This window comes from Zootoca vivipara, chromosome 11 (assembly GCF_965207765.1).
Source record: "Zootoca vivipara chromosome 11, rZooViv2.hap1.1, whole genome shotgun sequence".
Lineage (NCBI taxonomy): Eukaryota > Metazoa > Chordata > Lepidosauria > Squamata > Lacertidae > Zootoca > Zootoca vivipara.
This window is the reverse complement of record NC_142594.1, coordinates 28,580,405-28,600,722: the sequence shown is the minus strand read 5'-3', so window position 1 is coordinate 28,600,722 and position 20,318 is coordinate 28,580,405. Positions and strand designations below refer to the sequence as shown.

Genomic DNA, 20,318 nt, shown 5'->3' with positions numbered 1-20,318 from the left:
TCCGGGGTGGGGCTCAGGGCATCGCCACACAAACCTCCATAACAATAACCTCATGGTGTTTGCGCTTAAGTTCTAATTTAACTGCAGCTTTCAAAACTCTTTGAAAGCGAACTCTTGCAAGGACTATTCAAAAATACTGAAAAAAGAACTAGAGCCCACAAGAAGGGTGATCACAATATTGCAAAACTATTGATTTCCAAGAATGACAAAGAACGCTTTTAAGGTGGCAGGCCCAAAGGAACCTCTTTTTTGTCTATTTACCAGGACCCAAAATGGTTTTATTGTACATAATTCAAGATGCATTTGGAGGTGGCCAAAAAAAGCTCTTCAGGTGCTGCTATCACCACAACTGCTGGCAACAGCAATTCTTTGAAAAACCAGGATCTCCTTCCCAGGGTTAAAAAAAGGAGAAGCTGAAGTCATTTTACCCATTCCTTATAAAATGTTGGAATCCTTATAAATACCCCACATGTGAATGTGGTAGCCCTATTTTGGATAACTGTGAAAATTTGCTTCCTTTCACCCTAAAAGAATGAGCTTGCCTGACTAACTAAGAAATGGGGCCTTCTAATCTGTGTTGAACACTTAAGCACACGCCAGTAGAAAACCAGAAAATATTTCCATATTAGTTGAAGCAAGTCTGATAAATGCTAATCTGGTGGCATAGAAGCTTCAGTAGTATTGTTCCTTCCCGCACCAATAGGTAATGGGAGAAGGCAAGGGCTATGTGACTGGAGCTCATGCTGGAGCTCTGACCCATGCCATGGTAACCCTACAGAAAGAATGGGCTCCTTCCATTATTATTTATTTATCTGAAATGTAACCCTGGGCTTCACACATCACCCCACTAACACAAAATAGAGGGCCCCTGCAGCAGCTCCCAGGCTGCAAGAATAACATGAGTCCCAGGCATACCCATTGCTGAAGGTCTAGGGACATGTCAATACTTACGTGATACAAGGAGCCACCCCATCTCCTTGAGATGTGCACTGTTCCGTTTCTTCTAGCTCTGGACACTCGTTTTCACTGCCAATAGGAAACTGCTTAATGGTCCGTGTTCTTGTACGATTACCTTTAGGGGATGTCAAATCAAAGCATGTTTTGGAACATGGACTCCATTCAGACCATTCTGACACCTGGCATTCCTTAGTGATCACACAGGACTGGAAGGTAATTGGTAGTGTCTCTTGTTGGCAAAAGCTGTAAAAGAGCATTAAGGTACTCAGAAAATGTATGCATTTATTCATTTTTATGACTGCATTATACACACTGCACAATAAAATGTGCCTTCTTATACCTATATCTTCTGGGAAGTGATTTCTACTTCATGAAACAGACATTTCTGCACCTTGTTCTAGATATTTAGATGGCCAAGAATTAGAGGAGAGGCTTCTTTAATCTGTTTGTAATAAGAAAAACTTGTTAATACTTTAGATTATTTATGCTGGATCCAATAGGAAAGATTGCATTAAGAGCCATATTAAATGACAGTAGTGAGCAAGTCAGAATGTAGTTATTTCAAAAATTTAAATTGCCAAGCTGATAATTAAAAGTGTGTGTATGTATAGTGACGTGCCTTTAACTATATATCTGCGGCGATTCATTTCCAATTAAGAAAAGTCATCTTAGTACACTGCCTAATTGATGTCAACAAATGGTTTACAATTCTATTAGCCTTTTATATGGGCCAGAGCTGATTAATATTCTCATCTGAAATCCAGTTAATTTTTACATCCATGGCATAAAATACTTGTAAGCAGTTTCATCCCTCATAGTTGACCTACTGCCAATATTCAGAGACATTAGTTCCCATCCCTTCTAGAAGTGGATGGCTAGGCAAAACTTCTCCACCTTCTAGAAGAGGCACATTTCATGTTCAGCATGGGAGGAAGGAGGCCCCTGGTCAACAGCTGGGTGGAATCACAAGGGCAGATCAGATCGGAGGCCATGTCACTTCCTGTATGCAGTCTGAAAGGAAGCCGAATTCGGGAAAGTGCCAACATTTAATTCATTCATTAATTCATTAATTATTTTTTTGCTTATCCACCAGCCACCATGGAGGACATTTCTACTTTCCTTTCTTCAGGAAACTGGGTAGCTGCCAGTTGTTGGAAAGGAATTGTACTAAATCTCTTGGCTGCCAAATGCAGCAGCCTACGGTAAGTCCTTTTTCTTTTTGCTTTCCTCTTAGCAAAACTGTTCTTTCTTTATCTGCACATGGACCAGCTGATTAGATGATGGCTGTTGTCCTTTTCTTAACCCAATTATTGACTCCTGGGCACTTGGTAGAAATGACAGTGCAGAGGCGGAAGCTAAGCAGAGAACAGGCCTCTAATACTGCTTCTCAAATTAGAGGGCTTGTGGGTCGGGGGATAGAAGTGCCACCAAATGCAAGACCTGGAAAGGCCTCCCTTTGACAACACAGATAAAGGGTATTGTGATAGGGCACAGAGGCCAATAACCAATGGCGATTGCTTCTAGCCCCACCCCGGGTTGCTAGTTATTAGGTAGTGCAAACAGTTCATGCTGTCCTTTGCCCTTCAATTGCTTTTCCTCTCACTATTGTGCAACATACGGGCTGGGTCTCCTGTGTCATCTCTCTTTCTTATTGGCTTTCCATTGTGGATGGTATTACACTTCAGTGTGATATGCTTAACTGGCATTAAGGCCTATCACTAGAACTGCACAAAATGTCAACTGTCAATCACTAGTCAAATGAGATTAATTTTTAAAAAACAAAAACATACCCACTATTGTTCCCTGAAAAAAAAACTGGTGGTAATAGATACACACAAATAGAGGAAACGATTTCTGACATAGGAACAGTGCCAAAGGGGCCTGCGTTCATCAGACAAATATATTCCACAGTTCAGATAACCAACAGCTGCAATGACAGCTTCCTCATGCAGCAAGGACTGCAGAAATCACTGTGAATACACACACAGCCTCACCCTGTATGTGAAGTCAATCGATAATTCAGAGGCAAATGAAAAATTATTGCGGTGTCTTAGAGCACATTTACCCCATACATTTAAAGCACGACAATTCCACTTTAAATGGTCGTGGGTTCCCTCAAAAGAATTCTGTGAGCAGTAGTTTTTGTTAAGGGTACTGAGAGTTGTTAGGAGACCCCTATTCACCTCCAAGAATTACAATTCCCAGAGCTCCCTGGGAAGGAGGATTGACTGAACCACTCTGGGAATTGTAGCCCTGGAAAAGGAATAGGGGTCTCCCAACAACTCTCAACACGATTAACAAAGTATCATAACCAGAATTCCTTTGGATATCATAGCACAGTGGTACCTCGGTTTAAGAACAGCTCTGTTTACAAACTATTTGGTTTACAAACTCCGCAAAACCGAAAGTAGTGTCCCGGTTTGCGAACTTTACCTCGGTCTAAGAATGGAAGCCGAACAGTAGAAGGGCACCGGTGGCAGGAGGCCTCATTAGGGAAAGCGTGCCTCAGTTTAAGAACGGCTTCGGTTTAAGAACGGACTTCCGGAATAGATTAAGTTTGTAAACTGAGGTACCACCACAACCTGGTGACCTCCAGATTTTTTAGGGTACAATTTTCATCAATGCTGACCATGCTTGATGGGGGCTGATGGGAAATGTAGTCCAATAACATCTGGAGGGCAATAAATTGAGGGACACTGATCTGGATTATGGGTCATTCGACAGCTTTCATTGCCAGCAGATGCATCAGCCAGCCTGGGACAAGTGTGAGTGTGTGGGTGTGGGTGTGTATATATATATATATACACACACACACACACATACATAGAGAGAGAGAGATGAACTGATGAACAATGGGTTAACAAAGTGAAAATGGAAAATAACATGACACCTGAATCCAAGCACAGATGAAGCTGACATGCTGTTGATTTTGAAGGAAGAAAGAGATGAAAGAAACTGCAGAGTTCCTGGGATTGATTTCCTAGAGAATAGTTAAGGGGGATCCAGGAAGAATGCATTTCAATTACTAAGGACCCCATTCCTATTTTATTACAAGCAGTGCTTTTTTCTGGGGGGGACGCAGGGGTATGCATACACCTAAACATTTTGTGAATCTAAGTTTGGTCTCATTGATGGGCAGTATTTCAATATGAGTAGGAAAATAAGAGTACCCCTAAACATTTTTTTTAAAGAAAAAAGCACTGATTACAAGCAATAATATGTACTGATGAAGAACACATATTGTCAAAACTGCTGTTATTTAATAAAGGAGGGGGGGGAAGCCCAAACTTATTTATTACTATTTATTTCCACAACAGCATTTCACACTGCTTATATGTTGATAAATATGTGTAAGAATCACAAACTGACACTCAAAAACTTTTCTTAGAGCTGCAGTCCTTGACTAGGGAGTAAGCCCAATGGAACAGAATGTGACTTATCCTGCGTAAACATTCACAGGGCTACATTTTACCCTTTTGCTTTTGAAGGTACTCAGACATGTAGCAGTTAGAGTAAGGAGGTGAAAAATGCTTTATATGTATTGTCATTTTGACTAGCTGCAAAACTGTGGAGCATCTCGGTGGTAGGGAGGGAAAATGAACAGGTGCAAACTGTTTGCCCTACATATCACCGTCAATTTTTACAATCTCCACTGCTGCCCAGCACCATTTCCTCAGTATTTCCTGTCTGAAAAATTCAAGAACGAGGGCGGCCACTGTGAAAAAGGCAGAGGATGTAGTTTCATGGAAACTTTTGCCATGCTATCCTCAATAGGGTTGCCAGAGACTCAATAGAGGACATGACTTCTGTGCCTTTAATTGCCCTGCTCTCTTTTGAGTCTGGAAACCTTAAAGAGAAACCAGCAGACGCTTTGCTTGGAAATTAAACAAAGGGTCTGCTGGTTTCTCTTTAAGGTTTCCAGACTCAAAAGAGAGCAGGGCAATTAAAGGCACAGAAGTCCTGTCCTCTATTGAGTCTGGCAACCCTAATTCTCAAAGTTTGGGTATGGTAAATATCTTGTCTCCTTTTTTAAAATCCAGATACTGCACTATTCTAGCAATGAAATGAAGAACCAGAATTACCTATAGATCAACGCTTGCTGGGTGAAGGGAGACATTATGCACAGGAATGCATAGCACAAGGCATAGCTGAACTTCATGTGGTGCTCACTTTATAAAGTGTAAGCTTCCTAAATTGGCTCTAGATTCCCTACCAAGAAGTAAAATGGAAACATTAACTTCCAGCCTGCTTTTAGTGGTGGATGCAGCTTTTCACTTAACGTGAATACCATGGGGTGAATTGAGACAACGATAATTGCCTACGGAGAAATTGGAGCTGATACCAAGTGTCAAATATCACTATCAGGTAAAAGGCTGCAAAAGTTATAGCATGTTGTAGACAGAAAACCCAGGTCTGACTCTCAAAAACCAAAATGAAACTTACAGTGCTGAGTTAGCTCAAAAGGTTCCCATTAACCAAACCGTGTGCTTCAATAATATATTAATGGAAATAATGTATGAATAATACATTATTCCCATTAACCAAACTATGTGCTTCAAACCAATAAAGAGACTAACATATATAATGGGGAAACTTGTACGGCAAGTCCAAACAATTTCATCCTGAGTTATGATGGATTACCACGTGCAAAAGTGTCTGCATGGTGGTGAACACAGATACATATGCAAAGGGGTTAAAATGCTAATTTGAAAAGAAATGTCTGTCCTAATAGAATTTTCCATTACTCGGTCTGCTTTTGGATGGCTAAATAGTATTAGAAACCTTATGTGTTGTTCTGGAAATCCCACATAAGGTCAAAGCAAGGGTAAGGGGTCTGCATCAACAAGTAGAAGAAACCAGATAGAGGATGACCTAAAAAACATACAGGACTAAGAAAAAAATTATCAAAATATGTCTTCATGGCAACTGTCATTGAATCGTGGTCTCTTCTGTTTTGTGCTCTCCTGAAACCTATTAGGCTTCAGCTGCTTGTTTCAAAATACTGGTTTTTAGCCATGGTCAGACTGCTCTCTACAGCAAATACCAGTGCTCATGTGTCAGGGCTGATATTTGGTAGGAAAATATCATTTGCCACATCCACATGCAATGCCTCTCGTTCCCCCTTCTGCTGAGCACCAAGAGAACAAACACACAAGAGGTAACCGGCTGTACTCTTGCTATATCGTATCAAATAACTTATAGAATTCAATGGAAATAACTCATAAAGTTCAACGGAGTAAGCAGAAGACCCCGTAGATCAGTTCATTCACAGATCAGTTCATTCACGAGGTCCATCCATGTACTAGTGTCTATTCCACCTGTGTCTTTATATGTTCATAAAGACCAAACAATCCACATGGGAGCTTGCTACAGCTCCACGGAATCCTTTCGCTCACAGAGTCTAGACAAGGATTTCTGGAATATTGGCCTTGTTTCGCCATCCTGGGCTTCATCAGTTGTACAAGTTCTAAGTAATGCAAATAAATACCATATCATAGTTTCACACATTTTAACAGGAAGAATAATATAAATCATATATACAACTGTACATACCATATGTGATGTAACAAGACTGTGGATCTTATGGCATAGTTGTAGCTGCAATAAACAGCAACTGTTGCAATGTGGGGTTATATGGACAGGCACAGTACTGATTTCAGTTACAGGTGTTGGCAATCCACAGATACAGAATTTCTTTCTTAAAGTGACCCATATGGCACAGCAAAAGTAAAACAAACTTAATCCATGCTCAGGTGTTATACATGTGAACATTTATACAAACTCATACACAACTATAATACTGCAAAATACTGAAATTGATTATAGTTGCTTTTTATGAGTTTGTACTAATGTTTATATGCGCAATACCTGAGCATGGGCCAAGTTTGTTTCACTTCTGTGGGCCATATGGGTCACTTTAAGAAAGAAATTTTGCATCTGTGGATTACTATTACCTTAGATCTGAAGATTGAAATTGATTGTAGTTGTGTATGAGTTTGTACAGTTGTATATAGTATATACTATGGACTTTCCTAAGTCAGTGTCTATCCAGTTTCCTGGGGGCTGTTACAGCTGTATGGAGCTCTTTCTGGGTGGAATGGTGCTCTAAGCTGCTGCCACAAAAGTGGTAAAAAAAGGCCCAGGCTTTAAAAAAAACCCTTCACTCTGTAGAGTACTCCCCTGACTTAACTTTCCCTTCGCTCTCAACTGTATTGCCTTTTTATGCTGGAGCTTCATTTTACCCCTTTTTTTGCATTTCCCCCCATTACTTTTTATTCCCAGCACACTAGAACTGTTAACATTTATTTTCCCCTACTTGATTTCCCTTTTGATTACATACTGACTCCTCCATTGTTTTGGAATGAATAACGTAACTAAATTCAGCTGGGAGAATGCTGCCAACATAATCTCTGGGTACATGTCAGAAATGAAACAATTGAATGCTGAGTTGTTATTTCCAGCTTTAAAATGAAAGGGGGGGAACCCACCTCCTACATACAAAGAGCACAATAATTCCAGGTTAAATAAGTAACAGCAGCTTACACACTAATAATGCAAGACTGATCGGCTATAGACCATTAACTCTACATGATGAGGGGGTTCCACATTCCTGAGGCCTTGGGGGTTTCATATTCTGCAGATGTCTAGGGAACTACTCTACCCTGTTTATTCCTTTAATGTGGGCAGCATTTCTCTGCTTTAATTCTCCTCCTTTTAGTGTCCTATATAACCTGAGCATTCATAAACATGATTTCCATTTTCCATTGGAGATTATTTTGTTTCAAAAGAAAAAGGAAATAAAACAAATTACTTTTTTTCACTGAGTGCAGTCGACACAGCATACGTTTGGTCATTCAAGAGTGTATGCTTTAAAGAAAAAGAAAAAGAAAAAATAACACAAAGTTCCATCTCCTTTGGCAGTAACCTGGTAATTTTAGTACAGGGTCCAGCACTACCAAGCAGGGGTCATGAAGCACAGCTGTATTCCCCAACCTGTGCTCCTTTCACAGCTCATAACTGGAATCCTGTACTGAAAGGTGTCCCATCTTAGAAGAAGCAAGATGGGGCCGGACAACATGGCAAGTTGTGGCGTAGTGCCAAAAACCATGAGTGGAAGCCCACAAATTCCAAATTTCAGCTCATCTCTCTGTCATAAACCTATTAGGCAAGTGGCCCAGACTCTTGATGCAAATATGAAATATGGAGATAATATTGGCCACCTTATGGGGTGGTTGTAAGATTTACACAGATAAAAAACTCCATAAAATGCTATGAACCTTTTAAGGCATTATATAAATGCTACGTATTAAGAAATACAAGGAAGTCTCACAAAAAATTGTGGGAAATTGTGGAGAGGGTGGTTAGGAGTTCTGCCCCCATGTAGGCCTCCAGGATGTCTCTAAACACATCTGGTACGCAGGCTGAGACCCTACCTGCCTGCAAACTGTCTCACCAGAGTGGTGCATGCTCTAGTTATCTCCCACTTGGATTACTGCCATACGCTCTACGTAGGGCTACCTTTGAAGGTGACCCAGAAACTACAACAAATCCAGAATGTGGCAGCCAGACTGGTGACTGGGAGTGGCTATCAAGACCATATAACACCGGTTCTGAAATACCTACATTGGCTTCCAGTATGATTCCGAGCACAATTCAAAGTGTTGGTGCTGACCTTTAAAAGCCCTAAATGGCCTTAGAATCATAGAATCATAGGGTTGGAAGAGACCACAAGGGACATCCAGTCCAACCCCCTGCCAAGCAGGAAACACCATCAAAGCATTCTTGACATATGCCTGTCAAGCCTCTGCTTAAAGACCTCCAAAGAAGGAGACTCCACCACACTTCTTGGTAGCAAATTCCACTGCCGAACAGCTCTTACTGTCAGGAAGTTCTTCCTAATGTTTAGGTGGAATCTTCTTTCTTGAAGTTTGAATCCATTGCTCCGTGTCCGCTTCTCTGGAGCAGCAGAAAACAATCTTTCTCCCTCCTCCATATGACATCCTTTCATATATTTGAACATGGCTATCATATCACTCCTTAACCTTCTCTTCTCCAGGCTAAACATACCCATACTGCCTTGACCCAGTATGCCTGAAGGAGCGTCTCCACCCCCATCGTTCGGCCTGGACACTGAGGTCCAGCACCGAGGGCCTTCTGGCAGTTTCCTCCCTGCGAGGTGAGGTTACAGGGAACCAGGCAGAGGGCCTTCTCGGTAGTGGTGCCCGCCCTGTGGAACGCCCTCCCTTCAGATGTCAAGGAAACAAACAACTATCTGACTTTTAGAAGACAGCTGAAGGCAGCCTTGTTTAAGGAAGTTTTTAATGTTTGCAGTTTTATTCTGATTTTAGTGTTCTGTTGGGCCAGATGGGCGGGGTATAAATAATAAAACTATATTATTATTATTATTATCATCATGTGTTACAACTGCCAGATTCAGGAGACTTCATTCTCTCTCAATCTGTTTCTCAAAAACGGGATAAGAAAATCCACACCAGTGGCCAATTTTTGCCTTCACTCTCTGCTTAAATGGATCGCTGTGAGGTCTGTAATGAGAACAGACTGTGCCTTCAGATACTCACCTTGTCACAGCTATTGATCAGGCTGAAATATCCCTCAAACCAATCTGGAAAAAGACTGGGCACCTTAATTACCACAGGCAAGGGATGAAATACGTTCCAGTGCCACTTTCCGGGTATCAGCAAATGGATATATCACAGCAAGTCAAAGGGAATGGTTATACAAATGCGGACATAACTGCTTCCAAGACTGGGCATTGCAATTCTTTGTTTTGCATTCCGACATTTGTATATGGAAGCTGCTTTACACTGAGCCCCTATCTCTGGTCCACCTAGCTGAATATTGGCAACAACTCTCCAACTTCTCTTTCCCAGTTCACCACCATCCCTGGAGAGAGGGGGCTTTGTTACCTGCAGCTATCTATGCTACAGGATGTCCCTTTGCGGCTCCAGCTAATACCTGGGACTGGCTCTGCCTCCCTCTGCACTGCTCCAGAGTGTGACTTAGGCTGCAACATCCACACCAGGCACCCCCAAACTGCACCCCTCCAGATGTTTTGGCCTACAACTCCCATGATCCCTAGCTAACAGGGCCAGTGGTCGGGGAAGATGGGAATTGTAGTCCAAAACATCTGGAGGGCCAAAGTTTGGGGATGCCTGATCCACACCATATATTTAAAACACTATGATACCATTTTAAACAGCCATAGCTTCCACCAAAGAACTCCTGGGAGCTGCAGTTTGTCAAGGGTGCTGTAAGTCGTTATGAGACTCCTATTCTCAGGGAGCTGAGAGCTGATAGATGAGACCATTTTGAGGCTTGTTTGTTTGTTTGTTTTGCAATCAAGCAGTATATAAATTTTATGAAGTAATAAATAAAATATCCCCAGCCCAGAGCTACAATACCCAGATTTCCCTGAAACAAGGGATTGGTTGTTAAACTACTCTGAAAATTGTAGCTCTGGGAGGGGAATAGGAGTCTCCTAACAACTCTGAGCACCCTTAAGAAACTACAGCTCCCAGAACTCTCTGGGGGAAGCCATGACTGTTTAAAGTGGTTTCATAGTACTTTAAATGTATGGTGCGAGTGTGGCCTAAGTCACATTCTTAGGGATGCTAAGGGAAGCAGGGAACAACCATTGATGCAAAGTATTTGATTTACCAATGAACTATAAACTTTCCCGTAACCAATGAGAAAACTGGCACATCTACTTATTTACTATTTAAAAATACCCTTAAGAGAACTATGTTTGAGACACAAGCACATTATTGCCATCAGTCATTCAGTGGGTGTAGAATGATAGAATTGTAGAGTTGGATGGGACCCCAAGGGCAATCTAGCCCAACCCTGTGAAATGCTGGAATCTCAGTATCTGGCATATAAGGCTGAAACAAGAACAATTCTGGGAAAATGCTGGCCCTTTTAAATCTGCTGGATTTGCATTGGCGTTCATAGAACCATATGAATGCTGCTTCAAAAGAAAAATTTGCCAGATTCTTCTATGAACAAACTAATGCTTCGTTCCTATGCATTAGTTTGCAGAGTCTTCTTGTAACCTGTTATATTTCAGGTTATGTGGGTTGGTATGCCCTGAAAGCTACAGCTTCACTAGATTTTAAGAAACGGTCTCAGTGGTAGAACATCTGCTTTGCACACAGAAGGTCCCTGGTTCAATTGCCACCAGGGTTCAATTGCCTACCATCTCCAGGTAGGATTAGGAATGCCCCGTTTGAGAGAGCTGTTGCCAGTCAACGTCAACAGTACGGAGCTCGATGGACCAATGGTGTGACTTAGAAGCATAAGGCAGCTTCCTATGTTCTCTGGCCACACTCTCACACATAATCTAGGCAAACATAACTCACAATGCAACTTCATTCCTGCTGTGCCATGCCCTATGTCCACTGCAGACAGCCAGTGATATGAGGCTGGGGGGAGGCACTGCACAGAACAATTGTGCCACGTCACACATAGTGTTTATCTAAAGAGGAGGGAAGGAAACAAAGAGCAAAAGAAACCCCGTGTCTCTCAAAACATCTGGTTGAGTCCTCTGTGGCTGGGTGATTCTGGTTCAGAGCCGTGACAGCATAAAGGCATGGATGTTCCTTGAGCCCTGAGAACCTTGTATCAAGGGAGGTTTGTGAAAGAAAGCCCATTTGTACTTCCTCCGTGACAAGTGTCACAACATTCACAAGGAGATGAGCATGAGTAATTTATTTTGACCGTTTCATAATGTATATTGTTGCCAGGCCTCTCTTGGAACATTAGAGCATAGTGGATTGTTGTAAGCAAACAGCAAAACCTCTGTTACGTATTTCCAGTTCGAAAACTGACTGAATGGCCACTTTAAAAATGTTTTTCAGTGGCGCTCGATGCAAGTTAAATCAGTACAAAAGAATAGCAAGTAGAGCAAAATTTAAAAAGGGCAAGGATGCAATCTTTCAACAGGCTGAGCACAAGGGTGCAGGCTAAAATTTAAGGCTGTGGTTTTAAACCCTACTAATCAGATGTTCAATTGAACATTGTGTTACTGTATCTCCAATCAACTGTGGGTAAGATTGATGGGTAAGCATTACAGTAAAGAGGAAAATGGGGCATGTAAATATATAAATCTCCACATCAAGTTCATGGGGCATTCATTTGAACATGAATGCCTATTCAAACTGAGCATGTAAAATCTTATCCAGATAACTGAAATTCTGATCTCACAGGAACTCTGGGCTTTTTTCCCATTTATAATTGAGGGTTTCGCATATCCCCATTTGAAAATATATCTTCTGGAGAAGAAATAGCTAAGGAGTAAACCCTACACAAATCCAGAGGGGAGTCACTAAGACTGTTGGATGGTGAATTGTATGCCTCCTTTTGGCAACTCCTGAAGCCAAGCTGGTGCCAAATGTATTGCTCTGCTTTCCTTTGGACCACATCAGCGAGGCCAAGAGGAGGGTCTTCCCATCTGGGCAGCCCAGGGCCTCCATACTGTCTGCCCAGGTTTGCACCCTGGAGAGGTCATTTCGGTGCTGCAAACACACCAAAAGCAACACAGGCAACAGAATTTATGAGTTATCGGTCTCTGCAGCCACAGCAGGCGCTGTGATTCTCCAGCGGTTTGACTTCACCCCCAGAGGCACACCCCATTATCTCTCAAGACAGATGAATGCCACCAACAACAACAATTTCCTTGCTCAAATTAGTAATGAAAAACAAAACTCTACCTCATTCACAAAAGTTAACTGAATGTATACGCAAACACGCTATAAGGAAAAGGGAGTGCAAAATTGGAATAGACAATACTGAGAATTTTCTGCCCAGGTTTTGCACCTGCACTTTCAAGAATTCTAAGTGCAGCTTATTTTTCCATTTCCAATCATAGGTGCAAAACAAAGGCAGCGGGGGAGGGGCGTGATATGTATATATCAAAGTGCAACTTGTATGCTTTATTGCACAGTGGACATGATTGCTGGGTCCAACATTTCAACTCTCGCAGGGGCCTCTATTCATTCTGCGATAAAGGCATGAAGGACACTTTGATTTACGTAGTTCACCATCTCTCTACCTTGCTGTGCAGATTTGTCTAGGTCATGTTGAGTTTGGATGATGGCCTTCCAAAACAATTTCCTCTTTAAGATCTGTAATTTGTATATCCGTTTTTGTATATGCTACAATGGTTTATGGGTTTCAACTCTGTGCAGTTTAAACAGCATTTCACTGGCATTGTGCATCCTGGTCACTATCATTCTAATCTAAACCCCGAACACCAAATAAAATGTGCAACAAGAGCCATACTTTAAATCGAGTACAGGTTGAAGGGACAGCAACGCTGGTTTACCCACTAGCGTTCTCCCACAGGTACTCACCCCCACCCCCAATTTCCACTTTATCCACTCCCATTGGCTGTGATGCATGCATGGGAGGTTGCCACCAAGCTTTAAAAGGGGAGAACTTTAAAGAGAGATACACGCAACCCCCCAATTTGCACAGGAGTTGCGTCTGTGGCCCCTGTGTGCACCAGCGGAGCCCACATAAGCCTGCGCTCACCCTGTTATGCCCCGCCCTGCCCCCATCCTGCCCTCTCCCAGGTCCAAAATGACCCGTATGTCGATGGAACACACTCAAAATGCTCGCTGCCTGTAGAGGATTAAGTTGAGGAAAAACAGGGTTACCTCAAGGCAACAGTCTTCCCATTCCTGTGAGTGCACATCACCAGCCTCGTCTGGTATCCAATCTGTATGTCCCAATATTTGTTCTCCTGTCTGTTCTGTCTGTTACGGTTCCTTTTCTTCTTCAGAAGCTCACGGGCTTCCGGGTCCCTTATCGCTTTTTCCTTGTCCTTTTCCTTTTCTTTGTTCTTCCCTCGTTTCCTCGCTTGCCTTACGTGACGTGTGTGGGGCACCGAACAGGAACTCCAGGGCCCCACATTCAGGCTGTACATGCTTTCCTCAGCGCTGCATGGAGACGAGTTGCAAACCTGGAACTCAGTCAGGTTAGCACAGGCAGAGCCTCCGTATTGGGGCGGGGCAACAATGTGGCGGAGGCGATGCGTCAGCCCTTTGCCACATGTCTTAGAGCACTCTGACCAAGCCGAGAATTCGGACACGATGCAGTCCTGCCGGCAAGGGATGAGGCATCCCTGTTCTAGCTGAGGCTTCGGCTCAAAGTACTCGCATATAGTGTCCTCAGCAACAACACCATTCGATTTCTGGACACAGGTGATGTGTCTCCTCTGAATCCCTTCTTCCCCTCGGACGCACTCTGCGGGTTTTTCAATGCTCCTTGAAAGAACTGGCTGGCATGGATTCCAGTCGCCCAGCTGCCAGTCGTATAGCTCCTTGTGCCTGTCACAAACCCGGAAGCAGTTCTGCTGGTTGTCTGGCCTCTCTGCCTGCCTGCAGTTCGTGACCAGTGTGGTCCATCCTTCCACGTGGGCGCACCAGACCGCTCGAGTTTGGATGCCTCCTGGGCCACATTCATCTCCCATGCACCTGCCCCATGGACCTGGGGAAACAAAGAGAGGAATGGAGATTGAAATATCTGGCATCTCAATTGCTGTTTCCTCATTAAGACGCAAGCAGGAAGATGACCAAGTTAAGGTTCAATATATGCCAGACTCTCGACATCATTAAAATTAATGAGGGATAGCTGTTGGCATCACTTCGCACACCATGCAGACTATGGAAAAGCACACAACAATAGTAGTCCTGCGCCACTTTTTTCTCATCTTTCCACAGATTGGGAATACATTTGGATTTTGTTTCATGCAGTGTAAATATCTGAACTCCTGTCATTCCTCTGAGAAAGGTCATGTTATCAAAATTTAAAGGATTAACATGGCCTTAGTGATTTCTGCTCTCATGTTACATGTGGAATTTTTCATACATTTCCTATTAAGTTCTCCCTCCTTTTGAGATCTACCCAGGGCTAGAAAATGGTATAAAGCATGATCTGAGAAGTGAACCATGTGATACACATATTTTGGTTGGGATAGGAGGCAACTTGTCATCAACGATGACCATAAGGCAATGCCCCATTGCTGATAACTCCCCATCCCAGAACCCCACTAACAGGAGTTGCATAAACAAACCTAATGTGGAAAATCACAAAACAAACATAATGCGGGGGAGAGGGGCTATGTAACTTTGCCGCAAATTGCCTAAATTAAACACACTGCAGAAATGCAAAATGCCATTGTTGGATAATGCATCAACAATTAGACTTATTGTTTTTTTAAGTAGGATACTTTCGCACCTCAACAAAAACAGTCACTGGCCCCTTTCTTCCTCCTTTCTGCCTTTGCTGGGGAAGAATCAAATGGTGGGCCAGCAAGCTTGCTTGAGAGAGGTTAATTCCAAATCAACTCTAGCATTGTTATACTGTGTTTTAGGACTCCCGACATAGACCAGATGAACAAAAGTTCAGGCAGCAGTTTCAAAGTTCTAAGAACAATTTTATTGTTTCTGTCAGACAGAGTCAATACGGTGAAGTGAGAATAAGCCTTCTCTACTTGTGCCAAATATCATGTGCATGCTCAGAGTATAAATAACAGCATCAGTTGCTTCTGACATGGTTCAGATCAGGGGTAGGCAACCTAAGGCCCGTGGGCTGGATGCGGCCCAATCGCCTTCTCAATCCGGCCCACAGACGGTCTGGGAATCTGTGTTTTTACATGAGTAGAATGTGTGCTTTTATTTAAAATGCATCTCTGGTTTATTTCTGGGGCATAGGAATTCATTCATTTTTTCCTCCAAAATATAGTCCGGCCCACCACATGGTCTGAGGGACAGTGGACGGCCCATGGCTGAAAAAGGTTGCTGACCCCTGGTTCATATCCTCCCTAGGTACCTCATAGCCAGCAGCAAGCGGCTGCTGCCCCTGCCTATGTGTTTAGCTTCAGGGTCGCTGAAGACAGGTAACTGAGTAGGCTTGCTCATCAGTCTGCAACCACTTAGGACTTGGGCACAGCAGAAATGGGAGCTTGAGTTGCTCTTTTTGTATTAGTTTTGCCCCACTTTGTAGATACTACATTACATCTCCATGGAGTCTTTAAGATACTGTCAAAAGAAAATGAATTTAGTTTCATAGCATCCAGAAAGGATGCAGAAGCTTTAGTGTTTCTTCCAGTTTTTCTGTCCCCTGTGAACTTAAGCATTTCATTAACGTCTGAAGCTTTAGAGACAGTTTGCAGCAGGGAGATGGTTGGAGCTTTTCCAAATGTTGTCATAGTTTTCTTTTTATCTCAATCTGGCCTTTTCAACTTGTGAAGGCAAAAGAGCAACCTCCAAATTATTTAGTCAAAAAAATAAATTACCATCAACAATCCTACAGAGAAATAGCACATGAGAAATTCTTCCTATTCATAATCTCACATCTGAATTAGCTGCCAATAAAAGTTGGGGAGCATAAAGATGAGATAGCATTTACAACAATCCTGATACAGTTTTTCAATTGTGTGTAAATGTTTTCTTTAAACTTGTTATTTGGTGTTTACATTAATTGACATTAAAAAAAGATTCCCATATGCAGAAGCCAGAAGGACTGAAGGAAAGCTATACAACACAAGTGAAGCCTATATAATATTTTTTTAAAAAATTGGTCTTTCAATTTTACAAACATAAATTCTTCACATACTGCTTCTGATGCCAAATATAGATAGGCCTTTAAAGGATTATGTGCATATGGTTTGGGGGTAAGTTTTGTTTTTAACACCTGGGGGGGTGACATTGATGCATGGTAAAATTAAAAAGGAAGTTTAATCTCAAGCAAGATTTCAGCCCATTGGTTCCCCAAAGCCTTAAAATGGGCAGAGTCAGTAATATGGAGTCTAAAATATTGCATAAAGGTACCCCGACCATTAAGTCCAGTTGCAGACAACTCTGGGGTTGCGGCGCTAATCTCGCTTCACAGGCCGAGGGAGCCGATGTTTGTCCACAGACAGTTTTTCCGGGTAATGTGGCCAGCATGACTAAGCTGCTTCTGGCGAAACCAAAGCAGTGCATGGAAGTGCCGTTTACCTTCCCATCGGAGCAGTACCTATTTATCTACTTGCACTTTGACGTGTTTTCGAACTGCTAGGTTGGCAGGAGCTGGGACCAAACAATGGGAGCTCATCCCGTCACGGGGATTCGACAGGATGAGCTCCCGTTGTTCGGTCCCAGCTCCTGCCAACATAGCCTTAATTAGATGCGAGGGGGCAGGAGGGGCAGTGAGATGTAAACCCATGGCTGTAGTTGACTGCTTTAATTTATTCTGTTTTTAAAGGGGAGGGTCGGTATTAAGCAGAGTCAAAAACGTCATTATTGCTACAATTTCCTCCTTATATGCCTGCCAGTCGAAAGCATAGCTGTCAAGTTCTCCCCTTTTTAAAGGGAAATTCCCTTATGCTGAATAGGCTTCCTCGCGAGAAAAGGGAAAACTTGACAGCTTTGGTCGAAAGATTTCTCTTTGCACATCAAATAAAGTTAACTTGAGTCCAGAAAACTTATGCCGTACAGAATGTGCTGAGTCTTTAAGGCGACACAAGACGTTTCCATTGGTTTTGCTGCAAGTGACTTAAAACGGCTGGCTCTGGACACTTCTACAAGATGATCATTCTTAATTTGCCTAGCTTTTAAGGTGGTGTACTGAAGATATGGAAGAGGTGTGATTGCACATGCTTAAGTGTAAAAGGACAAAGCTGTGCTTCACTAAACCTCATGAAGGGAAAAGGAGAATTTGTGGTTGAGAATTTGGCTGAGAATGGAGGTGGGGATACACTGAAAAGGGAGAGATGGGAAAAGAGAAGGTCTCAAGGTGGGCAAGGGAGTGTTAGCATGTAGTGCAGAGGAATGGAAGCTTTTTCAGTCTGTGAGCCCCATTGTGGGTTACCTTCCAGCGGCTACTTATCAGTGGTAGTAAGTGGGGTCAAAGACAAAAGTGGTCAGAACAATGGATGTCACTCTCACACTTCCACAGTAGGCTGTATCCTATTTTCTACACACGTGAGCAAGAGGCATTACCAAGCACACATTCCAGCAGGAAAAAAGCACTCAAGGAGAGTGCAAAGAAGGACTGGGAGACAGCATGGCTCCTGGAAAATAACCCCTGGACGAGCACATTTGGCCACTGGCACTGAGGTTTCCCAACTATGCTGTAGTGGAATGGGCTGGAGGGGAATGAATGACTGGATATGAATGTATGGTCACAGTGGGGAAATGGGAGCTGGACAGCAATAAAGAAAGAGGTAGCAGGACAGAGGATGCGGGTCAGCAGGAGGGGAGTGAAAAGTACATGCAACCCACTGTTCTGTGTTACAAGTGGTCCATTGTCCTGAAGAGTTTATATTAGCAATGTAAGCTACTCCATTGCCATGCCTTGAACTGGCTGTCCATCACTTCAGGGGGGCTTACAGAAGCATAGACGCGTCCCTCTTTACCCCCAAGTTTGTGTATTTGTAAGTACCAGCAACAATTCTCAGACTCTGCAGTCTGATGGCCTAGTGAAACTTGGGGCAACGATTAATTAAACCAAATTAATCCATGGATCTCTAATTAATTAAATCAAAGAGAATGGTAGGAAGTTTTGTTTTGTTTTTGCTCTGGCGCTCAAGGGTAAGGGCATGACTTTGAGTTTACTGCTATCAGTTCAACGAAGCATTCAGGCAACAATTAAGTTTGCAACAACAACAAAACTAGGCAGTGAGGGGAAGAAAATGACCTGCAGAATGTGCCGGGCACATGTTCTCGTTGTAAAAATGCTAGAATTTGCTGTGGATCCTGAATTCGTAAAAAACAATCATCACACAGATTTTAAATGGGACTACTTGAATGAATAACGAAGCAGGATTTGCAAGGGCCTTGAAGTGTTTCCAAATAACATTTCGACTGACTGTTAGTCATTGAAGCAATGCCATCTCAGATCCTGCTTCTGGCTACGTGTAAAGGAGACAGTATTACTGTTACATATTCATAACATTAAGCCTAGTTGGGAAGTTTCTAGTAGAATTGTTTTAGATGAAAATGGCAGTATTCATTGGCAGAAATAATTTTCACCACCCAAAGACTTCATTGCTTGTGCTTGAAGTACGTTCTCAGGTTTGCATGGATTTCTATCTACACCGTCAACACGCTCCTAAAACTACCAGATAGAGCTTTCCAATGTTTCAGATAGCAGTCTTTCTCAAGCCTACCTAGATTTGTCAGGGATTAAACCTAGGATCTTCTGCATGTAACGCAGATGTTCTACCATCCATAAAGTTACAGTTCCCTTTCCCACCCCTTTGTTCAAAGCTAGGTTTGGTATTTCGGACTAGAAGGAAACCCATGATAGCCTACAATGAACTCCACTTACCCAGTCAGACTGTATTCTTATCCCCTCCTTCTCTTTGACCCTTGCCATACTTCACTGTGCTTCAGATAGGTCTGCAGTTTGTGATAAGGTTCCAAAGCTATAGCAGCTGTGAATGGACCCATTTTTTCCAAGATGCACACAAATGTTCTGCTGTCTCTAGGGTGCCAGCCTACCTTGAAAAACTCTAGTTTAACCATCTGTTCTCAAGCCAGCATATCTGAAATACTATTGCAACAATCTTTCAAAGCTTGAACAATAATTGCAAGGACTTTTAACTCATTCGCAGAATGTGTGGGCTGGGGGTAGGAAGGCCGCACCATGGCGACTGTTCCTGAAACTGTGAACAAAATATGCACAAAGTTGCAGAGATGGACAAATCTGTCAATTTCATTGTCTCTTAGCTTCTAATTTTCCCAATCTTAAATTCAATTTGCCCAATTACCATATACATGTCCGTTTCTGAGAAACAAAGTTTACATGGAAATATACATGCATTTTCATTTAATATTTTTCCTAATATACACATTTGCATGTAATCTTGCCTAGCATATATGCATTTCTGCATTCACTTACTATGGTGCATTCTTGCACATTATTTTAGTGTGTGTATCTGTGTGTGCACTTTTCACTAACAAAAGCATTTTGCACACATTATTTGGAGGGAGAACTGCATCACAAAATGTGGGAAAGTACAGATTTCAAAGGAAAGCTGTGTTCCGGCTTGTATATTGGTTTGGGGAGTGCAAATTTGGTAGTTTTGAGCAGATGAATTGCATGTGTACAGATTATTGATGTACAGCTGAGAATCCTGAAACTGGCAAAGTTCCTCCTCATGCAAAGGATCTTTTTCAGAACTTAGGCTAAACACACGGAGGAGGGGATGGGGGAAAGAGAAAAGAGACTGTAATCCTACTGCCCACTCCTTCCAGTCATTCTACCCATTATTGTCACTCAATTGGGGCTATAGAAGGACGCAAATTACAATCACGAGCTTCTTTAGTGAGATGCGCACTGAAGGACATGTC

General features: G+C 42.5%; 1 protein-coding gene across 4 annotated transcripts in view; it reads right to left on the bottom strand.

Annotated features, from left to right (window-relative positions):
- The window catches only part of THSD7A (thrombospondin type 1 domain containing 7A), a 282,061-nt gene that overhangs the window by 125,194 nt on the left and 136,549 nt on the right, over positions 1-20,318 (bottom strand). For all 4 annotated transcript variants that reach the window (XM_035129456.3, XM_088653998.1, XM_060280749.2 and 1 more), the window contains exons 3-4: positions 13,635-14,466; positions 952-1,200 (exon numbers count right to left, since the gene is read on the bottom strand). In XM_035129456.3, the coding sequence (XP_034985347.3) occupies positions 952-1,200; positions 13,635-14,466 (1,081 nt within the window). The remainder of the gene's footprint in view (positions 1-951; positions 1,201-13,634; positions 14,467-20,318) is intronic.